At 34.9% G+C, this 13,825-nt stretch overlaps 1 protein-coding gene across 4 annotated transcripts in view; it reads right to left on the bottom strand.

The window, feature by feature from the left end:
- Positions 1–891: 891 nt before the first annotated feature.
- Positions 892–13,825, bottom strand: part of WWP1 (WW domain containing E3 ubiquitin protein ligase 1) — a 62,920-nt gene continuing 49,986 nt past the window's right edge. For all 4 annotated transcript variants that reach the window (XM_035546482.2, XM_035546481.2, XM_035546483.2 and 1 more), the window contains 8 exons: positions 12,617–12,776; positions 10,055–10,188; positions 9,813–9,953; positions 8,335–8,455; positions 6,682–6,786; positions 5,235–5,331; positions 4,858–4,930; positions 892–3,440 (listed from right to left, as the gene is read on the bottom strand). In XM_035546482.2, coding sequence (XP_035402375.1) covers positions 3,341–3,440; positions 4,858–4,930; positions 5,235–5,331; positions 6,682–6,786; positions 8,335–8,455; positions 9,813–9,953; positions 10,055–10,188; positions 12,617–12,776 — 931 coding nt within the window. In that variant the 3' untranslated portion in view covers positions 892–3,340. The remainder of the gene's footprint in view (positions 3,441–4,857; positions 4,931–5,234; positions 5,332–6,681; positions 6,787–8,334; positions 8,456–9,812; positions 9,954–10,054; positions 10,189–12,616; positions 12,777–13,825) is intronic.

Below are 13,825 nucleotides of genomic sequence, written 5' to 3'. Positions count from 1 at the left end.
TTTGTAAAGCAGGGAAAACTTAAAAATCCTTTTACGACTGACTGTAGCATTTGCAGGGAGAAAATTTCTATGAAATACGAAATTGTATTGTTCACATTTTGAGAGCATGTAAATTCTGAGACTTTAGTGGCCGACCTTGCCCCAGACTCTGACAACAGGAGGAATGCACATTCCCAATACAGAAGGGCTGGGAACTACAGTTTTGCAGAATATTAAGGAGTAGTTTATTTGTAGAGAGAAAGTTAAACTTCTTGTTCATGCTATAATTTTAGCAGGAATTTTAACCAGAAGAAGAAATTAACCTAGGATCATAGGTTAGGACCATATAATGAAAAAATATACAGTAGTCAATAGCGCAAGGTATTGCCAATAGAAAGTCTAACAATCTAGAACAAATTAACTATAAATACCTAGTGTTTTAATATGAAAAGGATCTATGGAAGGATAGCAGGAACATGAAGGGCATAAATTGCTTAACTAACAAGCCAAGCTAATGGCTAGTCAGTTATTAAAAAAAAAACACAGCCAAGAGTCAGTCTAATATTCTAATTCTAGTTTCAGGTGCTGAAACTACTTAAAGGATTATCTTCTCCACTATATTAAAATAATTCCTACTTTTCTATTAGTATAGCACCAAAATGAAGTAACTAGTATTTCAAAATCCAGGGGTGGATGATGCATAGTGCTTCAGAGAGATTCTTGGACACTGAAATTACCTGCATGCCCAAAGCCACTTCTGGTAGCCTTGTTGCAGCAGCACTGTCTGTGCTTTTTCTGTTATAGAAACTAGTACCTGCACAAAGGAAAGTGATCTGGGTACCAAGTGAAAATCATTGGTTGTTTAGAAGAAAGCAGTTGCTGACTTCCTTGCAGGAAAAAAGGAACACACAGCACCTGTGAACTATAGTATAGCTCCCTCCAGTAGTATTTCCATGTCAGTGTCTGAGCCCAAGCCTTTGCTGCTTGCCTGCTCTTCAGATGCCTCTTCCTCCCTGGCCTAAGTGCAGCTGAACTATGGGCAACACAGATGGAAAAGAAATGGCAATGCAGTATTACTGGAAGTCTCAGCTCTGGATATCCAAGTTAACTGCATACACCTGCACAAGTACATAGATTGTTCTTCATGTTCTTTTGCTTCTTGAGCCATGCTTGTAGTGAGTCTTTGAAGCCAACTAATAGATCGTGCATAGAAGGACATGGGGTTTTATTTTTTCCCTTGCTCACTGTTACCCACAGGAAAAATTTACAGTCACGAGACAGCTGAAGTTACCAAAACAATAAAGCAACTACATTCTTGTGATGTGCTGTCTTTTTTATTATTATTATTATTCGCTTACTCACAGATTCACAAAGTTCAGCAGTTGGTAGTGGGTTACCAAGTCATTCATTAGTGCAAACTCATAAAGTTCAACGACATTTAGCCCTCTTAACTGTCTTTTAGGCGAGCCACACACACTTCTGTTGCCCTGCCTTTGACTTTTTTTTTTGTAAAGCTTCCTCCATTCTAACCAGCATAAACCATAATTTAGGTGGATTTACACTTGAAATTAATGATATATTTATGAAAATGGCTTTGCAGAAGATATTTGGTGTAGTATGAAAAACCTTCAAATGGCAGTTGTTGAACCTCTTATGGGAAGTTAACGCAAGCTAGCAGTCTTGTCGGGTCAGTTGCAGTACCGCTGCTATCAAGGTTCCGTACAGGTAACAGCTCCACAGCAAACTGTGCATTTGGAATACAAAGCCTCAGGAGAATCCGATATGTAGAAAAATAAAATTTTGGCAGAATTCAGTTGCTGTATTGGAAAGATAAAAGAACAGATATAGCTATTTTTTTTCTGCATGTACACTTTTAACAGTGCAATATGATATGTTACAGAAATGTTTTTAATCATAGTCTAAGAAATCATTTTCATGTGTGTACAAAATTCTGTATAAGTTAAATGTAATGGAATTTACAGTTAATATTAAAGCATAATACAAATGGTAATTTTAAACATTTTTACTCTATTATAGGGAAGCACAGTTTGCTAAAAAGTAGCATTTAATATAATTCACATGAATAAAGTGTGGTAACTTTTTTTAAATATCTTTGCAGTTCAGCAAATGCCCTCAACACCAAAAAAAATCACTTTTTATTACTGTGTACTTAGGAGAAACTTGGTCTACATAAAAGAATGACAGGCTTTAGACATACTTAATTCAGGTACATCTGAATTTCTACAGGAACTTAAGAGGAATAAGAGTATTTAATACTTTAAAATACTTTTAACTGTGCAAAGCTTATATAACTTTATTTTATTTGGGTTTACTAGATCCAATAACTGAAACTGAACATGAGCATAGAAAGCAGCAAAGTTCACATTACCTTTTGTAGACCCTTACATCTCAGTTTACATTAATATACTCTGTGAAGTCGTGAAAAGAATATAGATTGAAAAAGTAAAAAAAAAAAAAAAACAAAAAAAAAACACACACCTGTAAGACACCAGACCAAGGAGATAATGTGTAATAGTTTCTCTTTTATTATTAATTTTTTCTTTGAAGATTACCTAACATCCTCGTGGTAATAACCCAAGGTAATATGTAAACAAATTTCAATGCTGCTCAAATGAATTAAAATATTCTGTTCAGCTCCTACAATAAGTCAGAACAGTGGCACCAATTCCTTTCAACATTAAATCACGTTCAACTTATTGTACATGACTCTTGTGCAAGTAATAAAGGCTTTAATCATGACCTTGGCTACATCAGTGTAGTAGAGAGGGATATATCAGCTATTTACGTATTTAAAAAAATTAAACTGACAGAACATCGTATTCTGTCATCTCAAATACCAGCAGCATCTTTCTACATATTTAGGATACGTTTGGCCTAAGCCTTTAACACCTTTTAGAACAGCCATGCAATAAAACAAACTCGGAGATGTTTCTTAAGAGAGAACACAGAGCAGTTTAAACATTTTTCTACATAATAAAGCCAAGATAAAGCAAATCCAGGCCCTTTTAAATGGCTGCAACTTTTCATACACTTAAAGCTCTATAAAACTAGAGCTTATTAGTATATATATTTATATTTTTAATATATATTTTAAATAAGTCTCTTGTCTGCTTTCAAAATTTATGAGGGATTTTTCTGGTCTTTTGGAAGGGCAATAAATAAAAGTAGAAAAGGCTGAACTGTTTTGCATATCTTTGTGGAAGAACGGAGAACAATTATACTTTTAGAGTTCCAGAAAGATCACTGTACAGAACAAAAAGCTTATATACAATTAAGTGTGCAATTTTAGTTGGCTGGGCCTTTTAATATGTAAGATCTCCTTTTAGACTAGAAGCCACTTCTACTCTTGACCAAATCCCTCTGTTTCTTCAATGGCAAAGAGCAGCTTCTCTTTCAGTTGTTCATAGCTTTTATAGGGTGGCAAATCCAAACGATTGAAACTGAACAGAAAAAAAAAAAAAAGAACCGTGTTAAGATTATCTAAATCCCACATAGAATACTACAGAAATTGGCTTCCTTAGTAGAAGTTTACAATGTTCTGATCTAACAATTAGAAATTAAGAAGTGTCAATCGGTGCGATTTCAGTATCATGACATTTCTGTGAACAGTAATAACAAAGTTTTAGAGCAATACTTCAAGAAACAAAAGGCTGGTATCACATCAGATAAAAAACAGAATCTTTGAAGGCTAAAGTTCAAGATACAGAGAACTATAATACTCGGGGAAATGTTCACCATGAAACTGGACATCATCCTAATTTGATACATCTCCAAATTCCAGCAGAAGCATGAAAAAGAATAGTCTTCTTCCAGCACATGCCTAGAAATAGGTTCTATTTTTTCCTTCAGCTTTGCTCTAAAAGGCTTCTGCCACAATTCTGTTTCATTCTGTGTCTTACCCAGTTATCTTGGACAAAGAGGGATGTTTAATTTTTACACACACCACTTAAAAAAAAAAGTGGAGAAAATGGTAAAACAGAGGATTCCCTGCAGCACTTTAGAAGCATGGTGAATATTAATATCACCATACTTTAGGTGGTGATGGCATATCACCATCACTTATGTTGGATATTAGGATAAATTTCTTTTCTGAAAGAATTGTGCAGCATTGGAATAGGAGTCACCATCCCTGGAGGTCTTCAAGAAACATGTAGATGTAGAACTTAGTAGCATGGCTCAGTGGTAGACTTGTCAGTACGAGGTTAAAGGTTGGACAAGTTGATCTTAGAGGTCTTTTCCAACCTGAATGATTCTATGATTCTACGATCACAGGGTTGCCAAAGTAAGGCATGTTTCATTTGCACACAATATGTATAGGAAAGTGATCCCTGTACCAGTTTGGAGTAGTAGTCAAGATAATAGTCTGAAGCCTAGCAGGAAAAGGGAGTGAGATCTGTAACAAGCAACTCAGCAAGGTAACTCATTCTTGGTTTGCATCACGGCCTCCAACATTTCCTGTGATTTCTTTGACACTACTTTCTCCCACGACCGTATATTGACCTTTTATAATGTTACAGTATAAAAAGCATCTCTAGTAACTGTATAAACCTGATACCAACATGACTTTTGTTCGGTTATTTAATATTATTTAAAATGAAGAAACACCTCACAGTTCTATACGAGAAGGACATTAGACTTCTGCTAGATCTGAGAGTGACAAATGGCGTACAATGCAGTAGCAAAATTTAAGAGTAAGGGAACCAGGAGAGTTTTCAATGCTGACATGTTAGAGCAATCAAAGAAGCTGAAGCTGAAGATAAATAACAGATTCAAATTAGATTTCATTTGATTTGGTAAATGCAAGACCAGAATAGAGAATCACTAAAGAGTACAGAAAGTTTACATCTAAGAACTTACCAAGTGTGACTTCTTGGTAACCAGGTTTCCTTACCAACTTTTTCAATGCAGAATTTCTGAGGACCATTACTTCCTAGAAAAGAGGATTAAAAGAAGTGCAATCTGTTCCTCTGAAATAGTACTCAAGATATATGTATGACATACGACAATTCAGATAGAGCAGACAGAGCTTATTGTCACATGAATGTGAACACTCTAAGAGAAATAAGCTAGTTTCCCTAATCATTTATAGGTTATTCAACAGAATTTCTGATATAAAAAGCCCTTCTAGAATCAAGCTGATGTACATGAAGTACCCAGCATCTGTACACTTACAGCATGATTGATTTGCAAATGGAACAGTAACGGTCTAAAAATTTTAGTCATCTTCCACTTACCCATAAGTTCAGCAAATCCACCCAGAGGTAATCGACAAGTGCCAGTGACAAACTGCAGAAGTCTCATGCGAACTTCATTGTCCGTCTCTTTTACAAACTAGGCACAGAAATTCAAATTACTTAATAAAAATCTTGGACATACCTGGAGAAAAAACAAAAATCTACAAGATCATTGAAAATGTGTAATTCCATTTGAAAAGACACCTTGAGAAGAGTTCATCTTTCTTGATTTCAGCAAACTGAAGGTGGGGGAAGAAGACAGCGATTTCAGATTACATGCACTACTGACTTACAACATGAAAGCTGGCACCAGCTATCAGCAAATAAGAAGAATCTTTATTTTATTCTACACTAAATATAAAACATGCTAATACTTTATATGAGGACTACTGCCATTTTGATTAAACATGGCAACAGTGTAGTCACAGACTCTGGGTATTTCAAGACTTTTAAGTATTCCCTGCATGTGACAGTCTCAATGAGAAAGAACACCATCCTTAACAGCTATAGCACTTTGTATGGAAATTTACTGGGAAGGTGAAGAGGAAGGAAAGAGAGGGGAAACTATCTCAATATGAGAGTGGGGATCAATACAGCTAGGATTTTTACTCAAAAACATGGATAAGAAAATGAGTATTTGTGCTGTGTAAATGCTGAAACCATATTCAAGTTGCTTCAATTTCTGATTAAGAAGCTTATTACTGAAAGAATCTTAATTATTTTTTCTGAGAAATCCTATCATGAGATCTTACATTACTGATCATGCAGAAAAGATAGGAAATAATTGATTTGCATCATTTTTTACAGTAACTTTGTCAAAAGCATTTCTAAAATCATGATTTATCATGAGACGGGAAATGTCCCCTTGTGACTTCTCTTAAGGGAAATTCATAGCAACTGGGAGGGAGCCTGCTGGGTTTTTTTGTTTGTTTCTTTTTCTGGAACTAATTCTTCACCAACTCCATTAAGATGCAAGTTATAATCAGTCAGTACCAGACTGGCACAATACGACAATTATCATAAATAATATGTGGCATTTCAGATGTACATATGTAATACAGAGAAGGACATTAGAAGGTATATATCACTGCTAACAATGCAAAAAAGCTCGATTGTAATATATAATATGTAATATTATATATATATATATATATATATATGTAATATATATTGTATATATATAATATGTAATATATGTAATATATAGCAATAAGAAGGACAAGATAGATAAAAAAAGTATTTGATTCAGCTATCCACGTATGATGCAGGTATCTCCCTGCCATTTCCCACCCTACAGTATGTTCCCCAAGAATTCCTCCTTTCCTTCTCTGAAAAGAAAAAAAGGAGTAAGAACAAGACTTCAGAGAGATGGCATCTCTCCGCTCTGTGTGTCATTTGTGTAAGAAAATAGAATGAAACCCCAAAGAAATTTTACTGATCGATATACCTGCCAAAACCATATGATCTGCTTGCTGTTCCTTGTATAATGACGATAAACAGTGTTCCTTTGCCAGTCTGCTAAATCAACCTCTTGCATACCACAGAGCATAACCTAGAAAAGAGAATTAATATACCTATCTATACACATAAATTACAATTTTATTTTGTGTATTGTATGAGACATGCTAACAAAAATGGAGGTTCTTGTTCCAAACAAAGGACTGGGGGCTTATAAAAAAGATGGAGAGCAACTTTTTACTCAGGCAGATAATGATAGTACAAGGTGGAATGGTTTTACACTAAAATAGGAGAGAGTTAGATTTGATGTTAGGAGGAAATTCTTCACTCAGAGGGTGGTGAGGCACTGGAATAGGTTGCCCAGAGAAGCTGTAGATGCCCCATCCCTGGAGGTGTTCAAGGCCAGGTTGGATGGGGCTGTGAGCAACCTGGTCTGGTGGTTGGTGTCCTGGCAGGGGGGTTGCAACAGGATGATCTTTAAAATCCCTTCTAACGCAAGCAAGCCAGTCTATGATTGTATGTCTGGCTTTTTTTTTTTTTTTTTTCCATTTTATGCTACAATCAGATTATCTTAAGTTTACAGAACTCCAAAATTGTTTATGTTCTTAAGTGTTCTAAAAGCCAGCATACCAGAAGAAATTAAGTTTCTTCTGACTAATAATTCAATAACAGAAGCTACAACCTTTCCCATGAAAGGAAATTTTATATTAAGGAGGATATTATCTTTTCCATTAAAACCTTGCCTCATATTCCAAGATGATGATGATGATAACATTGCTGCTACTGCTAGTAAAGATAAAATACACTGTGAAGGACAAGTTTGCAAAATATTTACCAATAGAGGCAATAAAAGCTGAACATGCTAACAGCAAAGCCTCCTAAAAACTGAACAGTAAGGTAACTAATATAAAATAGATCTAAGCCCTTTTTAGGAAATACTCCCATTTAACTTAAACTGCTAACAGAACACTGCTCATTATATTCAGGCATCTTTGTCTGGTCTCTCAGAAATAAATAAGCCTACCCCTACAAAACCTTTTGTCCTTGCTCCAAACCACAACCCCAACAGTAAGAGCAAAGGTCAGGCAGAGGTTAATTAAACATGGTACATGCAACTAATACTTGTTATTAGCCTTTAGGTTATATACTGAAGATCTAGAAAATTTAATATTGAATCTTGTTCATTGCTACAGCTTTCAGTCCTGAGTGTCCTGAACCCTAGAACCTACCCTAGATTATGTAAATGAAACTCAGCAACCAACATACACCAGAATCAATTCCTGTACCAACTGTTCAAAGGCAATTCTACTCACTTACTACAGAGAAAGAAATTTTCTAAAACTAACTCATCAATCTGTTATCTCATATTGTGTTTCTTTCATAGAAGCTTGCAAAACACAATTCAAAACTGAAGATGTAATCTAAAATTCACATCTACTGGACTACACAAAACACAGATGCAATAGAGATACTGGCTTGCCATTGTGATTTACACCCACACCTCTCCCATTAAATTCTCCATGTTCCACAAGCTCTCAAACGTAGTATGACACAGATGAGAGATTCAAGCTGGCCTATCCACGTAGTCATTACATATGTATTACCTTTGCAAAATGTAAAAATGTTGAAAAGAAAGCCTCACCTCCAGCTCCTTTTCATCAAAGTAATGTAGCCACTGTAGAGGAACAACTTCGTTAAAACCATCAAGAAAAGCTTTGGTTTGTTCTCTAACTCCCCGAGAAAACCGCCACTCAGCCATTAGCCTGGGATGGAAGAAAACAAATGTAAATTAAACATCAGTTAGCACTCAACATAAAGGAGTTCAAACATGCATGATTACGTATGCGGTCCAGTGAGGTAAAATTCCCTCAAATTTTGCTTTCTTACACTGCATGATTCCATAGACTATTATAAAGGACTTAGCATACCCATATTATTAAAATCTTCAAACACAAATGATGGTAACAATAGCAGGATGTATTTAGGTTACTATTCCAGTTTAAAAAAATAAAAATATTATAAACCTTTCACTCATCTAAACTGAGCAGTTTTTTCATGACAAAGATGGTACTCGGGCATTATGATTTGTTATTGGAAAAAATTGCTTTAGCTTAAAAAGCTCATAGTCCTTGCATTTCAAAAGAAAAGAACAATTTCCACCAATTTAAAATATTTGTGTAGGCAGAGAACAGTAAGAAATACTGCTGCTTAGAATATCTATAACTACAGTTGTCCGATACTTCCAGCATAAGATTATTTCAGACTTCAACAAGGAGCAGTCATTTTCTACTCTGAACATCTGATTTATGCTAAGATTTGGAGGAAGGAAAAGGTAATGCCATTTTTTTTTAAGTTTCTACCACAACGGTCAAGCCATTTCTGAATATTAAAAAAATGGCAGTAAATATAGTAAAAATGCATACTAAAGAAACTATTTCACTGCAAAACTAAAGACTGCTAATTTAAAGTGGGAACTGTATATGCAGCATGGAACATACGCTGTATAATTGAAGAGGATCTCTGTACATGTGCTTTTGAGATCACTGAATAGCTGGATCGGAAATACAGGTTCAGAATGAACGCAGTTGTAAGGATTAGGAGGGAAGCAGGAAAGAGCAGTACAACAAAAGAAAGAAAAAACAGTTTAAGTCACACCACATTATTCACGATTCTGAATTTCAGTTACCACAGTGACAGCCAAGTACTAAACAATTTTGAAATCATATGTCAAATACATCCTCCCTCTATCTGGATTTGTTACCTACTTACTTAAAATAGGTTTGCTCATTTTCAGTGCCAGCTGTTTTCTCATTGTGCATGTAATAACACAGATCCTCATCTCTCTAACGGGTCTTTTAACGTCTTTCCTTTTTTTCCTTTTTTTTTTTTTTTTTTTTGGCAGGGGGTATGGTAGCATGGAGGGTAGAAGGAGGGGAGTTAAGAGAAAAAGGAAAGAGCAAAATCTACCAAGATACCACAATGTACCAAGATACCATTTCAATAGTGGTCCCAAGAATTATATAATAATTGAAAAGGAAAAAAATATATATACACACAGTAAAGAAAGACTAGAGCAACAGACATAATATGAAATACTTTTCAACATCTGTGCCTTCCTACCCAATATATTCTTCTTTGTTCTCTTCAGTTACCAAGATATTTGAACCTCCTGATTTCAGCTCATGTGAAGTTACTTTTCCTAAGAGCTCCATATCCACACAGAAATACATTTCCAAGTTACACTCTTCAATGTTATTATCTCTGAGGGAATGAAACGAAAGAAAAAAAAAAAAGACAAAAATTTACAATGGAGACTAAAACAGAAAAATTTATAAAACTTCAGGAAAAAGAAAACTACAAACCTTATCCAAATCAGGGAGTTGTAAAATTCAGTATCAATAGATTCTAGATCCTTAATAGTAAGTTTCTTGCTCAGCATTCGTTTGTAGAAAGGCAGAGAAAAACCAGTGTCAATAAATTTCCCATGAAACAATGCCTGTTGAACAGAAAAAAAGTCTGTTTGACTTTTATTGAATTGCTAAATTTACTTTTCCCTTCTCCTTCAAATAATAAAAAATAGCAGTAGCAGCTTGGTACTTAAAAAGAACAAACCACTACATTTAGTGAGAAGACATAAATATGATTATGAGAACATACATAAAATATATAAAAATATAATATGATTATATATATGGCAAAGTTTATCCAAACATATGTTGTCATTATGATTTAGATTTCCTTTGATGAAAAAAAATTTCTCATAAAGAATACAGTCTATGAAAAGAGGAAATTACTAAGTTTCCTCTTAATTATGTGGGTTGGTATGTGTGCCAAGTGTTATTTGATCTTACTTGAGCATATTATTTGAGCTTACATGAGTACTACTGACCTTTTTCACTACATGCATAAATCCTGCAAAACCATCCTTTATTCAATGCTACTGCAGCTTGTAAAACAATTTAAAGAGCAAACACAAAGTTTCTAAAACAGCTTTTGGAATTACATTCTTTATAGGTAACAGAACTAGAAATTATATTTTCTTCTATACCAAAAATCAAACTGAAAAACAAAAAGTCACACTTGTCTCACCCCTCACACACAAAAGGTGTGATCTAGTTTGCAGTCCTGAAGCATAATACTATGCGTGCATGCACGCACACACAGAGTATTAGCCTTTATACAAACTCAGTGCTTCTGAAAGCTAATAGAGCACAGCTACTACTGTGCAAACATTAGTTTTCCTCATCCTTATCCAGTTTAACGTCTTCACTAAAATACCTCTTAAAAATCATTTGAAACATAAGCCACAGTATTGCATTTGTTGCTCGTCTCTCCCTACACCTAAATTCCATCAGCAGAAAAGCCAGCGTAACAGTCCATTTTCTCCAGAAAAAGGCAACGTTCCTTTTTTTTTCCCCCCCCACACACATTCCAATTTCCCCTCTCCAGATTACGCTAGCATTCATTTTCTTCTGCTTTAGGAGAGATTAAAAAGCTTCCCTTGGAGGCCTTTATTTGGTTACTTATTTTTAAACTAGTCTAGAATTCTCACAGGAGAGTGAACTGATAGAAAGAGACACATCAAATGTTGAGTGTGGCATCCAGCCATATGACTTCCTGTTTTTTTTTTTTTTTTTTTTTTTTTCAGAAGTAGGCTCTTAAATCATCTCATGTAATAGCTATAGTAATCTTACAGCAAAACATAAGTTGAAACAGTTAATCCCATTTAACAGCTTTTTGTTATAGAGCAACACAATTAATAGAGTACACAAAGTAATATAAGATATGCATTCTTCCATTTAACCCAGTTTCAGATGAAAATGTCTGTGGTTATTTCAATACCTCTACGGCATTATAGCTTCCTGAGGGTTCTAAAACGAATAAAAAGGCAGCCTATTAAAAGTGTTAGCACAATGAAACCAATTTCCATGGCAGCACAGAAATGGGGAACCTGGCCGTAAGATCTTCGAAATTGAAGGTGTTACCATTAAAACAAAACAAACTTATGTGTCAAGAAGAAACTACAACAAAAGCAAAACAAAGAAACACCCTCAACCTAACTTAACTCTGAAAGTATTTTTCCAGTTACACTTCACTCACACTTGTTCTGATTTCATGCAAAAAGCCTGAGCAACAGGAAAAGACAACAGTATCTTCAATATGCCTATGGCAGGGGGGTTTGAACAAGATGATCTTTGAGGTTCCTTCCAACCCAAGCCGCTCTATGAAATCTGAAAAAAAAACAAACCAACCCTTATCTACTCTTTCTGGTGTCACTATTCACCATTCCTGGGAAGTCCCTGGGGACTACCTGTAGACATCATGATGATCACATAGAAAGAAGATCGTATCACTAGATGGAAGGAAAGAAATGTGCTGTGGTATAACAAGACACACAGACACTTGGCTCAGTGATACCAGAAGAAGAAATGATACAATATGCCTCTTCAGTTTTCAGTTTAAGAGAAACGTGATGGCAGTGAATCAGGATGCTATCAGCTCCCTGCAAGCTTCTGCTCTCCCCAGTATGAGACCTTTGTATCCAAATAAGTATGTTTAATTTAAGGCTCACTGTACTACAAAGCATTTCTAACTGAAGAGCCTTTTTAAGGAAAATACTAGTCACGTTTTTCAGAGCATCAATATTCATACAATCAAACAACAGTCTGCATGAAGTACACACATCTAATTGATAACAATAAAATGTTATATTGAATGTCATATTCTCTTGTATCACCATCCCAGGAAAATTCAGTGGTTAAGAGACTTAACTCTCAGGAAATGTTTTGGGTCAATAACCTTACATGCCTTAATCTTCCATTTCCTGGGATTAATATAACCTTTAAAAAACAGAAAAAAAACAAATACTATTCAGGAATAAATGTACAGCTACAGCAAAAAATAACCTTAAAAATCTAACCTACCATGGCAATAAAGCGCCCAATGAAACAGAAATATGAAAGATGGTCAGGATTGATTGTTGATGCTGGATTTATCTGCAGGCAATAGTTGCTCTTGCCAGCATATTCAAATAGGCAGTACATAGGGTTCAGTACTTCATGGGAAAGCAGGAAAAACCATTCTCTAAGGAAAGAAAAACATTTATACACATAAAAACCATCAGATACAAATGTTTATCACCATTCCCTTTAGGTAAATTAGCAAAACGGTCAAAACATATGCAAATTTAGAAAAATTATATAAACAGAGCTGTATTACAATCACAGAAAAGATAAGGCATTATACACTTCTTAAATATAAAAGAAATCAATAATTAAAATCTATAAAGTTACAAAGTCATGGTTTCCAAAGTTTATAAATGACTGTCACATGTACTCAGGAATTTTAGTATCAGACCCTAAATGCTTGAAACTGAATAACCAGGCCTAGGTGAAAGCTACAAAAACCCTGAAGTTTGTCCTGTAATAATGGCAAGAACAGAATTATACTCTGAATGCCCTTCAGCTGTCACATTTAACAGATATCTTTTCTATCCCTACATTTATATTTACATCAGGGAATAAAAATGAGAAACCTGCAGGGGTGTTTCTTGTAACAGTTCCATGAAACTCAAGTCATGGATTGTGACTTGCTACTGTATGCTTCCAATCCAAAGGCCATTTAGAAAGAAAAAAAAATAATAAAGAAACAGAGAAAGGCCGCTAGGATACCATTACCCTATTGAGTTTTGTGCATCTTTTAATAAGCACAAGAATTCTATGCAAGTTTTGTACTGAGGCAATTATATTAACTTTGTATAGCAATATCGAATTTAATAAGCATTTAAATTAGATCAAAGCCAGATAGCAAGGGAGGATTCAAAGAAATTAGTCATCAGCAAGAAGTTCATAGAAGCAATATATTTTTCATGTTAACAGCCAGAACTAGCCACAGGATAAAGTATCAGGTTGGTCCTGCTAAACAGAAGGTAAACATCTGGAGGGAACACACAGAGTTCAGCCCGCTAAGAGACAAGATGATAAATCAGGTGCATCAGCTTTCTATATTTGTATTAATGCAGTATTACATTAGCAAGTCAGTACACATACTCAGTATCACTTAAGAATTCTCAGCTAAATTACAATGAGATCCTTGATGTTTCTTAGTTTCACATTCAAAATCTTGGGTAAAAC

The sequence above is a fragment of the Cygnus atratus genome, chromosome 2 (assembly GCF_013377495.2).
Source record: "Cygnus atratus isolate AKBS03 ecotype Queensland, Australia chromosome 2, CAtr_DNAZoo_HiC_assembly, whole genome shotgun sequence".
In the NCBI taxonomy this organism is placed as follows: domain Eukaryota; kingdom Metazoa; phylum Chordata; class Aves; order Anseriformes; family Anatidae; genus Cygnus; species Cygnus atratus.
This window is presented reverse-complemented; position numbering and strand designations above follow the sequence as displayed.